A 24,716-nucleotide genomic window follows, 5' to 3' on the forward strand; every position below is an offset into this window, starting at 1 on the left:
AATAAGCCTAACCACTCATAACTGGAGTAGGCAGGCATTTAATAACTAATGTTTGTATATACAATTTAAATTTAAAAAATATAATTCAAGAATCACAATTTATATCCAAACACAGACGCATGTACTAATCAGTAGTATTAGTCATCAAAATTGAAAATTTGTATTATTAAGTTTTGAATTGTATCCCTTTTTTCCATTCTCAGCAAAAGTGGGAGTAGCTGATTCATTAATAATATGTGTGTGTAATGTACAATTAACGTACTGTAGGAGCTGTGGTTTACATCAGAATTGTTATTATTGCCAGTACAGAAGTATTGTCAGCAAATTATACCTAGAGCATCCAAAGTGAACTTTTTTTCTACACAGTTGTTAATCTATAACAATGCATATAACAACCATATTTCATAAATTATCATATGTCGTGTACAAAGAACTCTATTTGCAAAGTAACTAGTAACTACACCTGCCATGGCACAATAATTCCATACAAAAATGTCATGGCGAGACCCAATCAAGACTCACTTATCTCTGATTGGTTCGTACACTAAGAGGCCAGTGACCCCTGCCGTCAACCAAGATAATAAAATATCACATTTGACCTGGCTGGGTCGCTCTGCCCCATCAGCATTCGGGGGTGGAAAATGTCACAAGTGATAACAGTGCTGCTTTTTGTGGGGCTCCTGCTTGCATTTGGAGCAGCGGAGGAGGAAGCTCCTTTCTGTCGGATCCTGGGGAGTCTAGAGTTCCCCCTGCTGTCTAAAGAGGGACATGTCATGATCGGGGGAGTGTTTTCCATCCACAGCAAAATCACGCAACCTCTACTTTCCTTTACAGAGAAACCAACACGCCTCACATGTTCCAGGTAATTTTGAGCTTTGTACAAAAATGTTTCCTCACAAGTTCTGTCACAGTGAATACAAGTTTGTTTTTACTGTTGTTGTCTCAGTGTGAACCTCAGGGAGTTTCGATTTGCTCAGACCATGATTTTTGCAATCGAGGAAATAAATAAAAGCAAATTTCTTCTTCCCAATGTCTCGATTGGATACCGTATTTATGACAACTGTGGCTCAACATTATCCTCGATGCGTGCGGTGATGGCCCTGATGAACGGTGATGAGTGGACTTTGGGAAAGAGCTGCTCTGGTCAATCAAATGTTCATGCTATTATCGGGGAGTCTGAATCCTCTTCAACCATTGTGCTGTCACGCACTACTGGACCATTCAAAATACCAGTGGTAAGAGCATAGAAAATGTCTTTCAATGTGTATATTACATGCAAACTCTCCTTTTTCCTTTCTCCATTCTCCTTTCTCTCTCTTTATGTATGCTCAGATAAGTCATTCAGCTACTTGTGAGTGTCTAAGCAACAGGAAGGAGTATCCCTCTTTCTTCCGAACCATTGCCAGCGACCTCTACCAGAGCAGAGCCCTCGCCCAGCTGGTCAAGCACTTTGGCTGGACCTGGGTCGGGGCAGTCAACAGCGACAGCGACTACGGCAACAACGGCATGGCCATTTTCCTCGCTGCGGCCCAGGAGGAAGGAGTGTGTGTGGAGTACACGGAGAAATTTCACAGGTCAGAACCAGAAAAACTCATGAAAGTGGTAGAAGTGATCCGAAAGAGCACAGCCCGCGTCATTGTCGGCTTCCTGGCCCACGTAGAGATGAACAACCTTCTAGAGCAGTTGAGTCTGCACAACATCACAGGCCTGCAGTTTATTGGTGTGGAGGCCTGGATCACTGCTGACAGTCTTGTGACTCCCACAAGCTTTAGTGTGCTGGGAGGTGCGCTGGGATTTGCTGTGCAAAAGGCTAATATCAGTGGCATGGATGATTTTTTAATTAAAGATTTCTGGGAGACAGAGTGTAAGGAGACAAACACCACAGCACCATGCGACAAAAACAAGGATCTAATAAAGTTCAAAGATTACGATGATGATGTGGCAGAGCTGAGATACTCCAGTAACATCTACAAAGCTATCTATGCTGTGGCCCATTCTCTGCACAGCATCCTAAAATGCTCCAAAAGTCAGGGATGTGACAAGACTGCAAAGGTTACTCCCTGGCAGGTAAAAAGAGCAGATTACTAAACTGTTTATTTCTTAGCTCTGTTCATTTATATACTGACATATCATCTTATTGCTTTTTAGGTTGTGGAGTCGTTGAAGCAGGTCAATTTCACCATTAATAATGGGGACCAGGTGTGGTTTGACAGCACCGGAGCAGCTGTGGCTCGGTATGAGGTGGTGAACTGGCAGCGCGGATCAGATGACTCAGTCCAGTTTAAACCTGTCGGCTATTACGACGCCTCCCTACCTCCTGGACAGAAGTTTGTCCTCAAGACTGAAGCCATTATGTGGCCTGGAGGGAAGACAGAGGCAAATATTATGATTGATAGTAAAAATGTACATTTATGTAATGCAAGGGTTTGACATGCAAACCTAACGTCTGTCATTTTCTTTGATTCAAAGTCGCCTGTGTCAATGTGCAGTGAGAGCTGTCGTCCAGGAACATATAAAGTCCTGCAGAAAGGAAAGCCAGTATGCTGCTATGACTGTATACCCTGTGCAGAGGGAGAAATCAGCAACAGCACAGGTATATGCTGCACAGACCTGAGATATGTCAATTTGCATACATTGTTTAATTTCCACACTCTGTGTTTCATGTTAAAGCTCAATATGGTACAGTCTCGTATGTACGTTTTTAGGTTGTAAATTGATAAAATCACAATAATAGTAACGATATTTCTATTCCAGATTCTAATGACTGCAAAAAGTGTCCTGAAGAGTATTGGTCCAATCATAACAGAGATGCATGTGTACTGAAAAATGTCGAGTTCCTCTACTTCACTGAGGTTATGGGTATAATACTTGTATTTTTCACATTGTTTGGCGTGTTCCTTACTTTTATTGTGGCCACTCTATTCTTGATCAATAAGGACTCTCCCTTGGTGAAGGCCAACAACTCTGAGCTGAGCTTCCTGCTGCTCTTCTCCTTGACTCTGTGTTTCCTGTGTTCCCTGACCTTCATCGGCAGGCCCTCTGAGTGGTCCTGCATGCTGCGACACACAGCATTCGGCATCACCTTTGTCCTCTGCATTTCTTGTGTTCTGGGGAAAACAATAGTGGTGTTAATGGCCTTTAGGGCCACACTTCCAGGTAGTAATATGATGAAATGGTTTGGGCCTGCACAGCAGAGGCTTAGTGTCCTGGCTTTCACTCTCATACAGGTTTTAATTTGCATACTGTGGCTAACAATCAATCCTCCTTTTCCCATCAAAAATATGAAACACTATAAAGAGAAGATTATACTAGAGTGTGCCCTGGGATCACCTGTAGGGTTCTGGGCTGTGTTAGGATATATTGGACTCCTAGCTATATTATGTTTTATACTTGCTTTTCTGGCTCGAAAGCTGCCTGATAATTTCAATGAAGCTAAATTCATCACCTTCAGCATGCTGATATTCTGTGCAGTCTGGATCACATTTATCCCAGCGTATGTCAGCTCTCCTGGGAAGTTCACTGTGGCTGTGGAGATATTTGCTATTTTAGCCTCCAGTTATGGACTACTTCTCTGTATATTTGCACCAAAGTGCTTTATTATTGTTCTCAAACCTGAACTGAACACAAGAAAACATCTGATGGGGAAAACAGGATCCCATTAAACTTTGACTTTTTTAATTTCTTGGCTTGTTGAAAGTTAAAAAATGTTTATGTTAAAAAAAATATTTTGCATTTCATATAAAAAAACTTTTAGAAAACATGTTTTGCATTGTCTTACACTTGTTACCACTTTATTGTGCAATAAAAATTAATAAATACATAAATAATTACAATGTAATAATTTTCCATGAACTCTTGTTTATTTATTTTAATTATTAGAATAGGGCTTTCACCATTTACACTGTCATTATACAAGCATGATATTCACATATTTTATAAAAACATATGGGTGAAAAGGCTTTGTCGTTTAAAAAAAAAAAGAACCTGAACTTGACACTAACCTCTCCCACACAGAATATCCTGTCTTTAATATCCCCAAATATACAGAAGTTAATGAAATAACAAAGATCTCAATCTTAATTTAGACTCAACCAGTTACAAACATTCACTCTTTACAACCGGTCAGTGCATACAGTATAGCTCCACTGACTCAGGTTTAAATTTAAAGGCCTTGCTCAAAGGCTCATCAGTCGTTTGTGGAATTGACTGGCGACCAAAAGTCAAAAGCAAACATAAGATATATCATCAATATAATATTTACTGAAGATGTTTTCAGATTTTAATTCAGTAGCCTACACACCAGAAAAGAGTAAGCTACATTAGTACATGCTAAAAACCATTGAATCCTAACATGTTGGTGTTAACATAACATTTAGCATGTTAGCATGCTAAATAAAAGGCTTCTAATCAGTGCCACCTGCTGGACAGCTAATATATTGTAATTGTGATGAATGTATTCAAATAAGGGCAGTCAATAGATTTGAAAATGTAACCCCCATTAATCGCATGATTGTCCCTGATATATCACAAATTAATGAAACATTTTTTATCCATTCAAAATGTACTTTAATGGGAGATTTTTCAAGTATTTAATACTCTTATCAACATGGGAGTGGACAAATATGCTGCTTTATGCAAATGTATATATGTATTATTGGAAATCAATTAACAACACAAAACAATGACAAATAGTGTCCAGAAACCCTCACAGGTACTGTATTTAGCATAAAAAGTATGCTCAAATTATAACGTGTCAAACTCAAGCCCAACAGTCAACAACAGCTGTCAGTGTGTCAGTGTGCTGACTTGACTATGACTTGCACAAAACTGCATGTGATTATCATAAAGTGGGCATGTCTGTAAAGGGGAGACTCGTGGGTACCCATATAACCCATTTTCATTCACATATCTGGAGGTCAGAGGTCAAGGGACCCTTTTGAAAATGGCCATGACAGTTTTTCCTTCGACAACATTTAGCGCCAGTTTGGAGTGTTATTTTGCCTCCTTCGCGACAAGATACAATGACATGGTTGGTACCAACGGATTCCATAGTTTAGTAGTTTCAACCTTGAGTTAAAGAAATTAGTTGCGTTTAAACAAATTTGTTAAGGCGTTATTATCGCGTTAACTTTGACTGCCCCAATTAAAATAAAACTATTTCTTTATAATGTTATTCTATACATAATGTATAAATATGCATCAATATTGAATAACAAAAAACGTCAGTATTTGACGATTCTGTGAAACCCCAGATTAGGTTCAATCATTGTTTTTGTAAAAACGCAGAATCTACAGGTGTCTCCCCCCTCCCTCCACCCCCCGCTCTCTCTCTGTCCCTCTGAAGGAAGAAGGAAAGATGCTGGGTGACGTGTCATGAAAGCGTCATCAGTTACACTGTATATGTTCTAAAGCCTGAGGTGTTAATGCACAGGCTGACCGGAGTTATTAAAAAAAATTCCCGAAGCCGGATCATGATCCAGATCGCCACCACAATCTAATGGATTGTTCATTGTGCCACACCCCAACCCTCCAAAAAATTTCATTCAAATCCACACCACAAACAAACCAACAAACCAACGCCGGTGAAAATATAACCTCCTTCCTAGGCCAAGGCCTAGGAAGGAGGTAATTAAACAAACACATATGATAACACATAGGCACAGAACCACACTCCCAACACACTCACATACAACACACACACAACATATATGGTTGAGCACAGACAGGAAATTGGGTATTGTGTTGGGGAAATGTTCAGTTTGCACTGATCCACCATCTGTCTCTCTACTGATATACATCACCAAAACAATTCATACAACATATTATAAAGCTATATTCTTCATCTCCACTGAACTCTGTCAAAAGCTTTCTTCACTAACACTCTCATGAACTAATTTTTGGTATCTGGGCCTGAAACATTTAAAGTGTACTGCCCCAAAACAAACATGAAAGTGCCTAATAACATTTTTAGTTATGTTGTAACTACAAAGTTATTTAAAAAATGATTCATGTATAAAATTGAAGCACTACCTCAAATTTTGGTTTCCATATTTGTCTGAATAACAATTATTTTATAGTGTTTCTCCAAACCAATTCCTAATTATTGAGTTTGATTTCCAGCATTTCTTTTTTTCTGTTTCTCCCTTTTCATTGTTCATTGTTTCATTGCAAAAAATAATCTTCAGCTTCGAAACAAACTACTTGAAATCCTCAGTTTGCTGCTAAAGTCTGTTTCCTACTCATCACATCCCCCTACAATTTAACTTACAGTAATAATGACGTAATGGTCTTAGAAACAGAATCATCTGAAAGAACAACAAAGTGATATGACATCATTATACAGTGATTTCATAAGAGGACCATCTGCAGAAGTATAAAGCTCTGCCCATGACAGGAGACGCACCTGTTGGTCAGCGGTAGAAGAGCTCATCACAGAGTACAGGTTAGTGTGTGCCTGTTTGTACCAGATGTGTGACTGTGCCTATGTCATGTTACTGTTTGTGCTTTTTGTGGGAGCCTTTGGAGCAGAGGAAGACACGGCGCTCTGTGAGATGCTGGGAAGTCCAGAGTTTCCTCTGTTATCTAAGGAAGGAGATATCACTATTGGAGGAGTTTTCAACATCCACGATCCAATACTGCAGCCTCCGTCCTCCTTTACAGATACTCCAGAACCTCTCATATGCTCTGGGTACTATTTGTTGTCTCCTTTCTCATTTGTTTTGTTTTTTAACAGAAGAAAAGTTGAAAAGCTGTTAGTTAAAACTATTCTCACTCTTTTCAGGATAATTATGAGACAATTTCAATTTGCCCAAACAATGATGTTTGCCATCCAGGAGATCAACAATAGCAGCTCTCTGCTGCCTAATATCTCAATTGGTTATAAGGTGTTTAAAATATGTGGTTCAACACTATATTCAACGCGTGTGGTGATGGGTCTAATGAATGGGCAGGAACGGACTTTGGGTCAAAGCTGCTCAGGCCAGTCATCTGTTCATGCCATCATCGGACCCTCTGCTTCCTCCTCAACCATTGCGATGCTACAAATTGCAGGGCTTTTCCAAATACCAGTGGTAAATATGTGTCATATTTGTATTCATTTTTTGACTGATTTCACCATGTTCCTTTAAAAGGAACATGGTGTCTTCATACTAAGTTGTAAAAGGGAATCCTTTTTACAACTTAGTATGAAGGGAATATAAACAAAACCTGAAATATGGTAATGGTTCATTTCAGGGCTATAAGGTCAGAATTAAGGTTTCCAGGGTTTGCACAGATAGAGCAGATTGAGTGAAAAGTCTACCTTTTGTCAGTTATTACACTTACTCAAATGTTATAAATGTGTTGTTTTGTATTCCTCTTTTTCTTTTCTATTAGATTAGTCACTTTGCCACTTGTGCTTGTCTGAGTAACAGAAAGGAGTACCCCTCCTTCTTCAGAACCATCCCTAGTGACTACTATCAGAGCAGAGCCTTGGCAAAACTGGTAAAGCGCTTTGGCTGGACATGGGTTGGGGCAGTTAGAAGTGATAATGACTATGGTAACAACGGCATGGAAACATTTATCACAGCTGCGAGCCATGAGGGGGTCTGTATTGAGTACTCAGAGGTCATCTCAAGGAATGACCCTAGTGGGCATATTGCCAGGGTGGTCAGAGTGATCCAAAGCGGCAGTGCAAAGGTTTTAGTGACCTTCCTCAGCCAGGAGATAGACATTCTGCTGGAGGAAGCTCTGAAGCAGAACTTAACTGGGCTGCAGTGGGTAGGCAGTGAGTCCTGGATTACGTCAGGAAAAGTGGCCATTAAGAGGTACTCTGGAATCCTGACAGGGTCTCTGGGCTTCGCCATCAGAAAAGCAAAGATCCCAGGCCTGAGAGAGTTTCTTTTGCAGGTTAACCCAAGTCAAGACCCTCATAATAATCTGCTGAGGGAGTTCTGGGAAGCCACATTTGGTTGCAGTTTCCAACCCAGTCTGCATGGTCAGACCCAGTGCTCTGGTTCTGAGAGACTAGAGGACATCAACAATCCTTTCACAGATGTGTCAGAGCTAAGGATATCCAACAATGTGTATAAGGCTGTGTATGCTGTGGCTCATGCCATACATAACATGTTGAGATGTGGACAAAGTGGTGAAGCAGTGAATCAGTCCTGTATCTGGAAATATTTCTTAGAGCCAAAACAGGTTAGAGTTCGCCTTCAAGAATTAAGTAAATGATCTGAAATAATAATCCTGTACTTGTAAATTATTCACCATTGTTCTCTCTTGGTAGGTTGTGAAACACCTCCAAGATGTGAATTTCACTCTTCATTCAGGAGAAACTGTGGGTTTTGATGAAAACGGAGACCCTGCATCAACTTATGAGCTGGTGAACTGGCAGAGAAACCAAGCAGGAGATATTGTATTTGTGGCTGTAGGGAGCTACGATGCCTCACTACCGAATGGAAAGCAGTTTATCATGAAGGGAATAAACATAACATGGGCTGCCGGATCCCAAAAGGTATCAAATAAACATATTATATATGAAATAGGTTACACATTGTGGAGGTTGATTTTAAAAGTAATAAGTGCAATTCCGATCATTAAACATAGGGCAACTCTGCATCATTAAGGAAGTCATCAAAAAGTAAAAAGAAATATATATATATATATATATATATTGCAGACTGACATGCCAAGTTCCAATAGGTTCACTTCTGATGTAGATTGCTGTGTAAAATTGAGGTATAGCGCTTAAACTAGAGCTTTTAGAGACCCTAAAAAATACCCTAATGCTGATTAAATTATACCAATTAATTAAAGCTTATTAATAGATAATTCCTGATAATTACTGATATATTTGACTTCAGGACATCTCTTACAGATGTGACATGAAAGAAAAGCCATGAAAAACAGTTGAGACAATACCAAGCACCACCCACTAGCTGGAGCAAACTTTCTCAATTTGTTGCCTAGTTTGGCAGTTTGATTGGAGGTCGCGAGTTTCGCAAGCAGTGATTGGCAGCTGCTCTAGAGGCTCCTCAGCTCTGATTGGCTGTTTTCCTTCGGTGCTGTGAAATCTTGCAGATGCCATTAGGACTACAGGAGGACACAGAGAAACATGACTTTTTTTATAGATTATCTGTCTCATGCACTACTGTCAGGGTATAGTGACCGTTTTATAAAAAATAACTTTTTTTATCATATTTGCTCAAAGTTACCGACTTCAGTTTTCAGTATTCAGATTACAGGGGCAACAAACTATGAGTAACTGAGGAGTTGTGGTGTTGTTACAGAGGCCACAGTCTGTCTGCAGTGAGAGTTGTCTACCAGGTTTCCGGCAGGCTGTGATTAAAGGCAAACCCATCTGCTGTTTCTCCTGCATCGCCTGTGCTGATGGAGAGATCAGCAACTCCAGCAGTGAGTAGAGATGGAATTTATTATGTGATATTTGTACGAAATCAATGCTTTACAGTATCTTTATAAGTCACTAAATACAGCCAGTGCTTATTTTAATATGAGCTCTGCTCTCATAACTCGCAGCATGACCACATTTCAGCGTTCCATGTTTTCCATTCAGATTCTGCCAAGTGTTTGCGGTGTCCACTGGAGTACTGGTCAAATGAAGATCACAGCCAGTGTGTTCCAAAGGTGATCGAGTTCCTATCTTACGGAGAAATCATGGGCGCCCTCCTCGCTGCTTTCTCCTTGTTCGGAGCAAGTTTAACACTGGTGGTGTCATGTGTCTTCTTTCGCTTTCGTCACACACCTCTCGTCAAAGCCAGCAACTCTGAGCTGAGCTTCCTGCTGCTCTTCTCCTTGACTCTGTGTTTCCTGTGCTCTCTGACCTTCATAGGCCGGCCCTCTGAGTGGTCCTGCATGCTGCGACACACAGCATTCGGCATCACCTTTGCCCTGTGCATGTCTTGTAACTTGGCTAAAACCATGGCGGTGGTGAACGCCTTTAAGGCTAATAGGCCATCGAAGACAGTCCCTCAGTGCTCTGCTTCGCTTCAGAGAACAAGCGTTCTCAGCTTTACTTTAATGCAGGTGTTAGTTTGTGTGCTGTGGTTAACTCTTGCCCCGCCATTCCCCTACAAAAATACAGCTCATGCCACTGAAAGGATTATTCTAGAGTGTGATTTAGGTTCACCTATCGGGTTCTGGGCTGTGTTGGGGTATATAGGACTCCTGGCTGTACTCTGCTTCGTCTTCGCTTTTCTTGCTCGAAAGTTACCTGATAATTTCAATGAAGCTAAATTCATCACCTTCAGCATGCTGATATTCTGTGCAGTCTGGATCACATTTATCCCAGCGTATGTCAGCTCTCCTGGGAAGTTCACTGTGGCTGTGGAGATATTTGCTATATTAACCTCCAGTTATGGACTACTTCTCTGTATTTTTGCACAAAAGTGCTTTATTATTGTTCTCAAACCTGAACTAAACACAAAAAAACACATGATGGGGAAATCAGGACATACTTGAAATGACAATCTTTTTATTTTACGGCTTGTGGCTTGGCTTTAATTTTGAAGTGACCCCAGAATACTATTCATTAAGTTAAAAATGAAGTTAAACTCACACTTTAATTTTAGTTAATTGCATGATGCAGTTAATCCTACCAATCGGGTGCTACAATAGAAAGTTAAAAAAAGGCTTGCATTAAAATAATAATAATAATAAAAATAATAATTAGCATTTCATATAAATAAATAAAAAAATGTTGTATTATCTTACACTTGTATTGTTTCCACTTTATTGCACAAAAAACAAATTTAGAAAAAAATATAAAAACTACCCGTGACTTTCTGTCTCTTCATTTTAATTTGTATAATAGGTCCTTCACCATGTACACTGTCATCACACAAGCATTATATGCACATATTTTATAAAAACATGTGGGTGAAAAGGCTTTGTCATTATATAAAAATACTTGAATAGAACCTGAACTTGACACTAACCTCACACAGAATATCCTGTCTTTAATATCCCTAAATATAGAGTAGCTAATGAAATAACAAAGATCTTAATTCATTCAGGGAAATTCCATTGCAAACCAGGTTCTCATTTTCAGGGATGCCCCCCTGTTCACACTCAACCAGTTACAATCATTCACACTCTGAACTCTGCTAATGCATATACTGTAGCTCCACTAGAATAGCTTAAGAGTTAAAGGCATTGCTCAGGGGCACATCAGTAGTCTGTTGATTGAACCAGACACCAAAAGATATGTAATAAAATATTTGATAATTACTGAGCATGTTTTCAGTGTTTCATTCAGTAAACACCAGAAAAAGAGGAGGCTACATTAGTACTTTAACATGCATGTTAACAACCATCGACTCCTAACATGCTGGTGTTAGCATAACATTTAGCATGTTAGCATGCTGAATAACAGGCTGTTCTTCAGTGCCACTTGCTGCACAGTTAATTAATTGTAATTGTGATGAATGTATTCTAATAAAACTACTTATTTAATATGTATATATACAAATAAGCTATAGTGTATACCAGTGGAGGCTGGTCCATAGTGGCAGAGGAGGTTGCTCCTCCTCAATGTTTTGAGAGGAAAGAGGGGGAGATGAAAATATTACAAAGAGTAATTAGCTGAAATAAGGCATTACCAAATCTCGGTATCATTTCTAAAATATTTTTCTCTCTTCTTTGCAAAAAATCCATTATTTAGATTCTAATTTAAATGCCTCAACAGCGACGCCTGCAGGGCAGAGGGGAAAGGGCAGCCTGTGTGTGTGAAGTGGTTGTGGGCATCGTGGGGGCATGTCAAGCACCCTCTGTCCTCGCTTAGGTCGGGATCTCTCCTATCAACTCAATGCATTTTGTTTTTTCATGCTTGTCTGTGATTGGCCAAAATACGTAAAATTATGCTCCAAGGAAGGATAACCTCCCTTGGTTCTTTCCAATCAACAACCAACAGAATAAAACATTGACAGCAGGTTAATCCAATGATGATGTCCAAGCTTCATCTTCAATTTTCTACCACTGTGTGTGTACGTGAGTGGGACCGAGTGGGACACACTGGGAGTAAAGCGATAGATGAATACAGTAGCATATTAGCTAATGCAACAGTTAGTAACTTGTTGTAGCAGACCTGAATGACTGTAAACTAATGGAGAAGGATTTGGACTGGAGGGTGTTGCAGTAGCAGGACGGTGCCGGGGAGAGAATGGAGAGCTCCTCTCTGACGGTGCAGACCTCGGGCCCCGCTGCCTCAGCTGTCCGGGCTGGACTGACGGCGGGACTACGGTGGGACTGTCGGTGTCCCGTTCTGACGAGTGCTTCTGTAACTTACTCTGCGCACCCCTGAAACGTACTGGGTGCCGCATCACCGCTTGTTGGACTGACAGGCTTCTAGTGACAGACGCATACACAAAGTTCATCCCCTTTCAGAGACTGCAGTGATTGTTTATTAGAAATCTTGTAAGTCGTTGTTTTACTGCTTGATAAGAAAGTAGAGACGAGCCCAACCCAGCTAACTCCCCAGTAGGAAGAATATCTTTCTCACTAATATGTTTCTCACCACATCTCCAAAATAATAATAGAGTCATAACTGCCCTGTTTCAAAAAGATGTTCATATGTCATCATGGCATATTGGAATCGGTTGGTAAATGATATATAGGCCATTGGAAGAAGGTCCGGATTCTTCCACATAAATACCTAATAGTGAATAAGGATAAGAATTCAGGACTCATTTTTGGCATCTGGGTCTGAAACCTATAAAGTGCACTTCCCCAAACAAACATGAAGGATCTAATAACACTTTTAGCTCAGTAGACACCTTCATCAAAAATACATTTATTCAAGTGTTCTATTAGTATAATACGTTAAACCTTCAAATAAGAGAGTACACGTTCAGTTTATTTTTTATGTACTTATCAGAGATATACTTAACAAAAGTCTGTATAAGTATACTTGGCTCATACTGAAAAGACTACAAACAAGTCTAAGTATGCTTGGCTCATACTGAGAAGAATACAGACAAGTCTAAGTATGCTTGGCTCATAGGTCTAATTGTACTAAATCTTTTGATTGAGATATACTCAAGTGAAGTATAATTAAGTATTTTTGTTTTATAGGCCTACAGAAAGGTATACTTGGCTTGTAGTTGTGCTTAATTTTTGATGGAGTAGCATATTAAAATGTGTGAGTTGTAACTATAAAACTACTTAATATTTGGTTACCATATTTATCTGAATAGCAATTATTCTGTAGTGTTTCTCCGAATCCTCTCCTGATTATTGAGGTTGATTCCCAACTTTCTTTTCTGTTTTTCCCTTTTTATTGTTATAGATTTGGCAAATAAAATAAAATCTCCAGCTTCGGCCTGCAGCTTAAGTATGTTTCCCCCTCATCACATCCCCCTAGAATTAGACTTACACAAATAAAGACGTAATGGTCTTAAAAACAGAATGTACCATCTGAAATGAAGAACAGCAAAGCAATATGACATCATTATACAGTGATTCGATAAGAGGACCATCTGCAGAAGTATAAAAGCTCTGCCCATGACAGGAGACGCACCTGTTGGTCAGCGGTAGAATAACTCATCACAGAGTACAGGTTAGTGTGTGCCTGTATGTACCAGATGAGTGACTGTGCCTATGTCATGTTACTGTTTGTGCTTTTTGTGGGAGCCTTTGGAGCAGAGGAAGACACGGCGCTCTGTGAGATGCTGGGGAGCCCAGAGTTTCCTCTCTTATCTAAGGAAGGAGATATCACTATTGGAGGAGTTTTCACCATCCACGATCCAGTATCGAAGCCTCCTTCCTTCTTCACAGATACTCCAGAACCTCTCACATGCTCTGGGTACTGTTTGTTGTCTCCTTTCTCATTTGTTTTGTTTTTTAACAGAAGAAATGTTGAAAAACTGCTTGTTAAAACTCTTCTCACTCTTTTCAGGATAATTATGAGACAATTTCAATTTGCCCAAACAATGATTTTTGCCATCCAGGAGATCAACAATAGCAGCTCTCTGCTGCCTAATATCTCAATTGGTTATAAGGTGTTTAAAAGCTGTCGTTCAACACTGTATTCGACGCGTGTGGTGATGGGTCTAATAAATGGGCAGGAAAGGACTTTGGGTCAAACCTGCTCTGGCCAATCATCTGTTCATGCCATCATCGGAGCCTCTGATTCCTCCTCAACCATTGCGATGCTACGAATTGCAGGGCTTTTCCAAATACCAGTGGTAAATATTTGTCATAGTTCTGTTCATTTTTTGACTGATTTCACCATGCTCTTTTTTACAACTTAGTATAAAGGGACCATCAACAAAGACTGAATTCTGGTAGTATTATGGTTCATTTCAGGGCTACAATGTCAGGATTTAGGTTGCAAGGGTTTGCACAGATGCAGCAGATTGAGTCAAAAGTCTACCTTTTGTCAGTTATTACTTATACTCACATGTAATAAATGTTTTGTTTTTTTTCCCTCTTTTTCTTTTCTGCTAGATCAGTCACTTTGCCACTTGTGCTTGTCTGAGTAACAGAAAGGAGTACCCCTCCTTCTTCAGAACCATACCTAGTGACTACTATCAGAGCAGAGCTTTGGCAAAACTGGTAAAGCACTTTGGCTGGACATGGGTTGGGGCAGTTAGAAGTGATAGTGACTATGGTAACAATGGCATGGCAACATTTATCACAGCTGCAAGACAGGAGGGGGTCTGCATTGAGTACTCAGAGGTCATCTCAAGGACTGACCCCAGTGGGCATATTGCCAAGGTGGTTAGAGTGATCCAAAGCGGCAGTGCAAAGGTTTTAGTTGCTTTCCTCTCCCAGGAGATAGAAATTCTGCTTGAGGAAGCTCTGAAGCAGAACTTAACTGGGCTGCAGTGGGTGGGCAGTGAGTCCTGGATTACCTCAAGTTACCTGGCCACCAAGAGGTACTCGGGAATCCTGAGAGGGTCTCTGGGCTTCACCATCAGAAAAGCAAAAATCCCAGGCCTGAGAGAGTTTCTTTTGCAGGTTAACCCAAGTCAAGACCCTCATAATAATCTGGTGAGAGAGTTCTGGGAAATCACATTTGGTTGCAGTTTCAAACCCAGTCTGCATGGTCAGACCCAGTGCTCTGGTTCTGAGAGACTAGAGGACATCAACAATGCTTTCACAGATGTGTCAAAGCTAAGGATATCCAACAATGTGTATAAGGCTGTGTATGCTGTGGCTCATGCCATACACAACATGTTGAAATGTGGACAAAGTGGTGAAGCGGTGAAAAAGTCGTGTATCCGGAAAGATTTTTTAGAGCCAAAACAGGTTAGAGTTCACCTTCAAGAATTAAGTAAATAATCTGAAATAATAACGCTGTATTGTACGTTATTCACTATTATTCTCTTTTGGTAGGTTGTGAAACACCTCCAAGATGTGAATTTCACCCTTCAGTCAGGAGAAACTGTGGGTTTTGATGAAAACGGAGACCCTGCAGCAACTTATGAGCTGGTGAACTGGCAGAGAAACCAAGCAGGAGATATTGTGTTTGTAGCTGTAGGGAGCTACGATGCCTCACTACCGAATGGAAAGCAGTTTATCATGAATGGAATAAACACAACATGGGCTGCTGGATCCCCAAAGGTACCAAACAAACATGTTAGTTATAAAATAGGCTACACATTGTGGAGGTTCATTTTTAAAGTAGTAAGTGTGATTCCCATCATTAAACATAGAACTCTGCATCGTTTAGGAAGTCATAAAAAAGTAAAAAAATAAAAAAAAATTAAAAAAATATTGGTATTTAGCAGACTGCCATGCAAAAAGCCAAGAGTTTCACTTCTGATGTAGATTGATTTGTAAGATCGAGGTATAACGTGTAAACTAGAGCTTTTAGAGACCCTAAAACATATCCTAATGATGATTAAATTAAACCAATTAAATTAAAGCTGCTGTCAGAAACTTTGAGCAAATATGTTAAAAAGTCACTATATTCTGACAATAGTACATGAGACAGATAATCTGTGAAAATAAAATGTTCCTCTGATTCGTCCTAGTGCTTTTAATGGCATTTGCAATTTCTCAACGTGCCCGAACAACAACAACAAAACAGATCAGAACAGTCTCTGGGCAGCTATCAATCAGTGCTCGCAAAAGTCATGAACTCCGATCAAACTGTCAAACTAAGCAGCACTGGTCAAATATGAATCGAAATTTTGTTACTGTTAGGCCTATTTCTCTCCTCAAATGATTTCAGAAACATATTTTAGTGTACTGTTTAGTATGGGTGGGAAAGAAATCGATTCACCTATGAATTGCGATTTTTTTTTTACCACTTAGAAATTGATTTTTAAATTCAAGAATCTGTATATTTGCTTCATTTAAGTCTATGTTGAGGTTGAGGAAATTCCTTTTATTGTTTGTCAGAATAACGTGACGTCATATCTGTTCCGTATCCGTCAACCAAAACAAACCATAGAAATTAGAAAACGGTGGAGGGTGCGCATGGATAAGACATGCACTCTCACATTTTAAATCCAAAGTGGCAAACACTACACATACAATAAAGTAAGGAAAGACTTTGGGTTTCACACATTGCCAGGAAAAGCATAGCTAGACATCATGGCTAAAGCTGCATGCTAACTCTGTCACGGAAAGGAAACGTTAACTTATTGCGGTAACGGGCGGTCAATCCAGCTGTCTCTCCAATCTCCGTGGTCAAATCAGACAATGCTACAACGGAAGAGCATAAACTTGGCAAAGTTAGTGGAAGTACACACATGTGACCACGTCCTGTTTTCAAAATAAGGTGTTAAGAAAGGGAACTGTATATACAAAATACATATATGAAATAATTGGAAATGATTGGATTACATTATGTGTACCTTATAAATTAAAAAGAAAGACCACTAATTTGTGAGGGAAATGTCTTTATTTTTTGATTTTTGAGTTACTATACTATGACTTTTTAAAATTATTTTTCGGCATAGTATGCTATTATGCTTTTGTCGACATAATATACTATGACTTTTTTTGTTTTTTTTCGACATACTATACTGACATTTTCATGAATAAATAATCCCTGACAATTACTGATGTATTTGACATCAGGATATCTCTGACTACATACATGCTGAGAATCAAATATTTTTTACTGTATTAATTTAGAGATTTTACAAAGTAAAAGTCCCTAGAAGTGCATGATTCAACTTTTTCCCATGGTCTAGTGTCAAAAAAGTTAACAAATATCGCAATAAATCATAATATTGAATCGCAATACTTGTTATAGTTAAAAATTGCAATACATATTTAATCAGCACCCAAGTATGATAGTATTGAATTGGGAGATAGGTGTATCATCCCAGCCCTACTGTTTAGCTGTGAAATGAGAACCATGAAAGAAAAGCCATGAAAAAACAGATGAGACAATACCAAGCACCGCCCACCAGCTGGAACACACTTTCCCATTTTGTTGCCAAGTTTGGCAGTTTGATCGGAGGTCGCGAGATTTGTGAGCAGTGATTGGCAGCTGCTATAGAGACTACTCAGCTCTGATTGGCTGTCTTTCTTCGGTGTTGCGAAATCTTGCAGATGCCATTAGGGGTGCAGGAGGATACAGATTATCTGTCTCATGCACTACTGTCAGGGTATAGTGACCGTTTTATAAAAATATATATCTTTTTATCATATTTGCTCAAAGTTACCGACTTCAGTTTTCAGTATTCGGATTACAGGTGAAACAAACTACGAATAACTGATGAGTTGTGGTGTTGTTCCAGAGGCCACAGTCTGTCTGCAGTGAGAGTTGTCTGCCAGGTTTCCGGCAGGCTGTGATTAAAGGCAAACCCATCTGCTGTTTCTCCTGCATCGCCTGTGCTGATGGAGAGATCAGTAACTCCAGCAGTGAGTAGATCTGTAATTTATAATGTAATATTTGTATGAAAACAATGCTTTCCAGTATCTCTATAAATCACTTAATGCGGCCAGTGCTTATTTTAATATGACCTCTGCTCTCATAACTTGCAGCATGAACACATTTCAGCGTTCCATGTTTTCCATTCAGATTCTGCCGAGTGTTTGCGGTGTCCACTGGAGTACTGGTCAAATGAAGCTCACAGCCAGTGTGTTCCAAAGGTGATTGAGTTCCTATCTTATGGAGAAACCATGGGAGCCCTCCTCGCTGCTTTTTCATTGTTCGGAACAACTTTAACACTGGTGATATCATGTGTCTTCTTTCGCTTTCGTCACACACCTCTCGTCAAAGCCAGCAACTCTGAGCTGAGCTTCCTGCTGCTCTTCTCCTTGACTCTGTGTTTCCTGTGCTCTCTGACCTTCATAGGCCGGCCCTCTGAGTGGTCCTGCATGCTGCGACACACAGCATTCGGCATCACCTTTGCCCTGTGCATGTCTTGTATCTTGGCTAAAACCATGGCAGTGGTAAACGCCTTTAAGGCCCAAAGGCCATCGAACACAGTACCTCAGTGCTCTGCTCCACTTCAGAGAACAAGCGTTCTCATCTGTACTTTGCTGCAGGTGTTAGTTTGTGTGCTGTGGTTAACTCTTGCCCCACCATTCCCCTACAAAAATACAGCTCATGCCACTGAAAGGATTATTCTAGAGTGTGATTTAGGTTCACCTATCGGGTTCTGGGCTGTGCTGGGGTATGTAGGACTCCTGGCTGTGCTCTGCTTCGTCCTCGCTTTTCTTGCTCGAAAGCTGCCTGATAATTTCAATGAAGCTAAATTCATCACCTTCAGCATGCTGATATTCTGTGCAGTCTGGATTACATTTATCCCAGCTTATGTCAGCTCTCCTGGGAAGTTCACCGTGGCTGTGGAGATATTTGCTATATTAACCTCCAGTTATGGACTACTTCTCTGTATATTTGCACAAAAGTGCTTTATTATTGTTCTCAAACCTGAACTAAACACAAAAAAACATATGATGGGGAAACCAGGACATAAATGAAATGACTGTCTTTTTATTTTACGGCTTGTGGCTTGGCTTTAATTTTGAAGTGACCCCAGAATACTATTCATTAAGTTAAAGATAAAGTTAAACTCACATTTTGAATGTAGGTAATTCCATGATGTAGTTAATCCTACCTATCAGGTGCTACAATAGAAAGTTAAAATAATGATAATAATAACAATAATAATTAGCATTTCCTATAAATAAATGAAAACTTTTGTATTGTCTTACACTTGTATTTTTTCCACTTTATTGCACAAAAAATAAATTTAGAAAAAAATATAAAAAACTACCTGTGACTTCCTTTCTCTTTATTTTAATTTGTATAATAGGTTGTTCACCATGTACACTGTCATCACACAAACATAATATGCACATATTTTACAAAAACATGTGGGTGAAAAGGCTTTGTCATTATATAAAAATACTTGAATAGAACCTGAACTTGACACTAACCTCACACAGAATATCCGGTCTTTAATATCCCTAAATATAGAGTAGCTAATGAAATAACAAAGATCTTAATTCATTCAGGAAAATTCCATTGCAAACCAGGTTCTCATTTTTAGGGATGCCCCCCTGTTCACACTCAACCAGTTGCAATAATTCACACTCGGCTAATGCATATAACTCCACTGAAATAGGTTAAGAGTTAAATGCCTTGCTCAGGGGCATGTTAGTAGTCTGTTGATTGAACCAGCCACAAAAAGTTGCCTAAGATATATCATAAAATATTTGATAATTACTGAGCATGTTTTCAGTGTTTCATTCAGTAAACACCAGAAAAAGAGGAGGCTACATTAGTACTTTAACATGCATGTTAACAACCATCGACCTCTAACATGCTGGTTTTAACATAACATTTAGCATGTTAGCATGCTGAATAAAAGGCTGTTCTTCAGTGCCACTTGCTGCACAGTTAATTAATTGTAATTGTGATTAATGTATTCTGGTAAAACTACTTATTTAATATATACATATACAAATAAGCTAGTGTCTACCAGTGGAGGCTGGTCCATAGTGGCAGAGGAGGTTGCTCCTCCTCGATTTTTTGAGAGGAATGAGGGAGATGAAAATATTAAAAAGAGTAATTAGCTGAAATAAGTCATAACCAAATATCGGTATCATTTCTAAAATATTTTTCTCTCTTCTTTGCAAAAAATCCATTATTTAGATTATAATTAAAATGCCTCAACAGCGTGCAGGGCAGAGGGGAAAGGGCAGCCTGTGTGTGTGAAGTGGTTTTGGGCCTCGTGGGGGGATGTCAAACACCCTATGTTCTCCCTTAGGTCGGGACCTCTCCTATCGACTCAATGCATTTTGTTTTTTCATGCTTGTCTGTGATTGGCCAAAATACATAAAATGACGCTCCAAGGAAGGACAACCTCCCTTGGCTTCCTTCCAATCAACAAACAACAGAATACAAGATTGACAGCAGGTTAATCCAATGATGATGTCCAAGCTACATCTTCAATTTCAAACCGCTGTGTGTGTACATGAGTGGGAACAAGTGGGACACACTGGCAGTAATGTGATAGATGAACACAGTAGCATACTAACTAATGCAACAGTTAGCTTGTTGTAGCATCCTTAGCATAGCATAGCATAGTTATTAATTTAATTATTAATCAAAGTTACAAATTGATAGTTTTACAATATTTAATGAGACTTATCTATGAGACTACATTAATGTGCTATAATTTTTCTCTTTCTTTCAAAGAGTGGTGCCCCGAGGATGATTTAATGTACATTAAATCATATTATTCAATATAATTAATAATTATTTTGATAATTAGGGCCCGAGCACGAAAGTGCCAGGACCCAACGGTGTCCTGGCACGAAGTGCAAGGAACCTATTGTTTTTGTCAGTATTATTATTATTTATCCGCTGGTAGATCGCGTTTTTGGGACCTTAGCCATCCCCAAAAACTCACCAAAAGTGGAGTATGCGTCAGAACTGGTGGGAAATTCAATGTTCTGGAGTGACTGGGCTCGGGTTTCTCCAGGGGGCTCCATAGCGCCCCCTAACGTACGCAGTTTTTCCGAGAAAGTTTCTTCGATCTTCACGAAATTCAAGTATGTCATTGCTCACGCCCTCATACCTGGATTAAATGATTTTGAGATTTCTTCGGCCAACAGGAAGTCAGCCATGTTGGACTTCCTGCGTGATTTTAAAATTTACGAACGCATATTTGAAGACTTTAGGATGCACAAAAAATAATGAAACTTTACACGCACATCCAAACTCGTAATTAGTTTATTTTAGTGGTGAAATTTTGCTTGGGCGTCGCATGTTGGCTCTCTAGCGCCCCCTTATGTCTTTCAGATTTTGAACATACCTTTAGGTACTCGAAAACTCATGAAATTTGGCAAAATGATAGACACCTGTGAACTTTATTTAAATGTATAGCCATTAGGCTCAGTGTGTTTAGCCGGCTCTATAGCGCCCCCTAACGCGTTGAAATTTTAACTTTGTCAAAGTTGATTCGATATTCATGAAATTTGGTATGCATATCCCACTCATCATTTGAAACATATTCCTCATTGGGTTTCATTAGCTCCGCCCACCCAGAAGTCGGCCATATTGGATTCCATGTCATTTTTAGCGTTTTATAGGCCGCGTACTTTAACGAACTCCTCCTACAGATTTAATCAGATCGAGTTGAAATTTGGTCAGGACCATCTTAAGACGTTGAGGATGAAAAGTTATTAAAATCGTGAGTTTTCACTTAACGACCTAACCGTGGCGTGGCGGCCATTTTGAGCCATTCGCCATGAAATGGAAAAATTGATATCCGCGCTCTGGTTTCACCTACAAGTACAAAATTTGGTAGACAGATGTAAGATGTGGAGAGAAACAAAAAAGCCTCTCGGAGGTATGCCCAAAACTCAACAGGAAGTCAGCCATATTGAATTTTATGTGCGATTTTGCCCATTTTTCGCCCATTTCTGGGGGTTTTTGTAGGCCGCGTACTTTAACGAACTCCTCCTACAGATTTCATCAGATCAAGTTGAAATTTGGTCAGGACCATCTTAAGACCTTGAGGATGAAAAGTTATTAAAATTGTGAGTTTTCACTTAACGACATGACCGTGGCGTGGCGGCCATTTTGAGCCATTCGCCATGAAACAGACAGTTATTGTAACTCAACTGTACACAGTCCGATCTGCCCCAAATCTCTCAGGTATGATGGTGGACTAGTACTGATGACATGTATATGAAAAACTATACTCATAGCCCCGCCCCAAGACGTTAGCCCCGCCCCCTTTCATATCTCATGAACCGTTTATAGTAGAGTATTGCGGGATGTGTCATATCACTCAGCAGAGAGTGGGTTAACCCTAACTCAACTGTACATAGTTCGATCTGCCCCAAATTTCTCAGGTATGATAAGGGTCCAGTCCTGATTATATGTAAATGCAAAAATATAGTCATAGCCACGGCCCCTACACATTAGCCCCGCCCCCTTTCATAACTCATGAACCGTTTGTCGTAGAGTCTTGTGGGAGGTGTCATATCACTCAGCAGAGAGTGCCTGTTTCATTGGTGAAGGGTATGCCCGCCCCCTACACATTAGCCCCGCCCCCTTTCATAACTCATGATCCGTTTGTCGTAGAGTCTTGTGGGAGGTGTTATATCACTCAGCAGAGAGTGCCTGTTAAGTTGGTGTTGTTATCCCCGCCCCCTACACATTAGCCACGCCCCCCTTCATAACTCGTGAACCGCTTGTCGTAGAGCCTTGCGGCAGGCGTCGTTGCGCTCGTCAGAGTTTCGGTTTCACGGTGCCCGGCCGCGTCGGTCGGCGTCCCGCCAGCATCCCCGACGCGCAAGGGGCGAGGGCCCGTTCATCGCTGCTTGCAGCTTTAATTATCATTTACTTTTGATAGACATTTTAATGCATTTTGAGCATATGTACCAATGTAATTTGGTGCTCTGTTATTATTAACATATATTCATGTATTAATATTAATTTTATTAATATTGATAATTATCTTTAATATTTTTTAATAACTAGACCAGCTCCTATCTGTGTCCCCAACATTATGGTGCCCCGTGTGAGGCATGGTATTATTGTTGGCAAATTGTTCATAATTATGCAATATTAATTTTCAGCATAATTTTTGGTCAAAACCAACAATTTGGTTTCCATTTCTAAACAAACCAAAGGTGTTTACATTCTACACCACTAGTCTTCCACAGGAGTAGACGTCCAGCTGTACTTTTGAACAAGTACATTGTGTTTAGAATTATTGTTTGAGAGACTTTGATTATTAACACTTTAAGCCTTCATAGTGTTAATTTTAAGAACTTGCTTTTGCTGCTAATTCAAGTTAACCTACGCTGTAGAACTTGAAAGAATTTTGGTTCAGCATTTGAATACCAAGTATTCAGTGCAATCTAGTCATGTTGTCTTAATTTGCTGTTAATATAAGTGTTCCTTTAATGACACAGCGTGCCATCGGTCCTGTGTAACATAGAGAACTTGTACCTGGCTGTAACTGCCAAGCATTCCAGTCTGAGTTAAATTGAGCCTAAATTAGAGCCACAGTGTGCTTCCAGCCCTTTGATATAAGTTTGCACCTAGCTGTTACTTCTACATGCTCCAGCTTGAGTCACCTTTAAGAGACATCATCACAACTGTTACTGCCCTGCATCTCAGTTAGTGCATGTTGTAAGTGTAAGCAAACTTCTTTGGTAAACCTGTGTTTACTTTACTGGCCCCTTTTGTTTGATGCCCACTAGAGTCACTAGTTGGTGCTGTAGCTACCCCTCCCCCACAGGAAGCTACCCCCCATAGTGTAGGCCAGTACATTATTTAGGCTAGTGTACCTCCCAAACTACACTACAAGGTGTCTTCCAACGCAACACCATAGCCAACCACATTGTTTTTGTTTTCTACTAGACATCCTGTTTAGTTTCACCCTCCATTCCAGGTTTAACAATGGAGAACCCCTGAGTAGAGCATTTTATTTCTTCCCTAGCACAGAACCTAAACCCTGGCTGCCCTGAACTCATCAGCAGGTTGAGTTTCAGTGAGTGCAGGAAAGAAAAATAATTGCTCCTCACAGACAGGCAGAGCAGCCTTGCCATTCAGTGTAAAGCAGCCCTGGAAAAAGAGGTTGACAGCCTAAGAACGCAAAATGCTGATCTCCTCCATGAAATCTCTCTCTCTCTCACACACACACACATGCTCACACAATGTGTTTGGTTTGTTTAGTTCAGTTATTTAGTTAGATTAATATTGTGTTTTAAACCTTTATTATCTTGTAAATAAATGTTTGTGGATTATACATGCTGGTCTGTTTAATGTTGTACAAGAGTGAATAATGCCAACCTCTGCTATGTCAAGAACTCCAATGTCCTTCAACCTTTACTATCTAATTTGGTTATAGTTATTCATTTAATTACTAATCAAAGTTAGCCAAGTAGTTTTACAATATTTAATGAGTCGTATCTATAAGACTACATTAATGTGCTATCATTTTTCTCTTTCTTTCAAAGAGTGGTGCCCCGAGGATGATTTAATATACATTAAATCATATTGTTCAATATAATTAATAATTATTTTGATAATTATCATTTACTTTTGATGGACATTTTAATGTATTTTGAGCGTATGTACCAATGTAATTTGGTGCCCTGTTATTATTAACATATATTGATAATTTATTCATATTATTTTATTAATATTGATAATTATCTTTAATATTTTCTAATAACTAGACCAGCTCCTATCTGCGTTCCCAACATAGGCCATTGGAAGAAGGTCCGGATTCTTCCACATAAATACCTAATAGTGAATAAGGTTAATGAAGTAAATCACTACA

At 39.6% G+C, this 24,716-nt stretch overlaps 3 protein-coding genes across 3 annotated transcripts; all 3 read left to right on the top strand.

Moving 5' to 3' along the window:
- The first annotated feature begins 758 nt into the window (after positions 1-758).
- On the top strand, positions 759-3,662 carry LOC119490989 (extracellular calcium-sensing receptor-like). Its single transcript, XM_037774541.1, has 6 exons — positions 759-862; positions 947-1,235; positions 1,333-2,067; positions 2,149-2,376; positions 2,470-2,593; positions 2,755-3,662. Exons 1-6 carry the CDS (start codon positions 774-776, stop codon positions 3,660-3,662), a joined length of 2,373 nt encoding a protein of 790 aa, XP_037630469.1. The 5' UTR covers positions 759-773.
- Positions 3,663-6,488: 2,826 nt separating this feature from the next.
- Positions 6,489-10,458, top strand: LOC119491590 (extracellular calcium-sensing receptor-like). The gene is made up of 6 exons (XM_037775732.1): positions 6,489-6,688; positions 6,782-7,070; positions 7,375-8,178; positions 8,267-8,494; positions 9,270-9,393; positions 9,554-10,458. Exons 1-6 carry the CDS (start codon positions 6,489-6,491, stop codon positions 10,456-10,458), a joined length of 2,550 nt encoding a protein of 849 aa, XP_037631660.1.
- A 3,140-nt stretch (positions 10,459-13,598) lies between these two features.
- On the top strand, positions 13,599-19,045 carry LOC119491758 (extracellular calcium-sensing receptor-like). Its single transcript, XM_037775967.1, has 6 exons — positions 13,599-13,798; positions 13,892-14,180; positions 14,443-15,246; positions 15,334-15,561; positions 17,697-17,820; positions 17,981-19,045. Exons 1-6 carry the CDS (start codon positions 13,599-13,601, stop codon positions 18,883-18,885), a joined length of 2,550 nt encoding a protein of 849 aa, XP_037631895.1. The 3' UTR covers positions 18,886-19,045.
- Positions 19,046-24,716: the final 5,671 nt, after the last annotated feature.

The sequence above is a fragment of the Sebastes umbrosus genome, chromosome 7 (assembly GCF_015220745.1).
Source record: "Sebastes umbrosus isolate fSebUmb1 chromosome 7, fSebUmb1.pri, whole genome shotgun sequence".
Classification (NCBI taxonomy): domain Eukaryota; kingdom Metazoa; phylum Chordata; class Actinopteri; order Perciformes; family Sebastidae; genus Sebastes; species Sebastes umbrosus.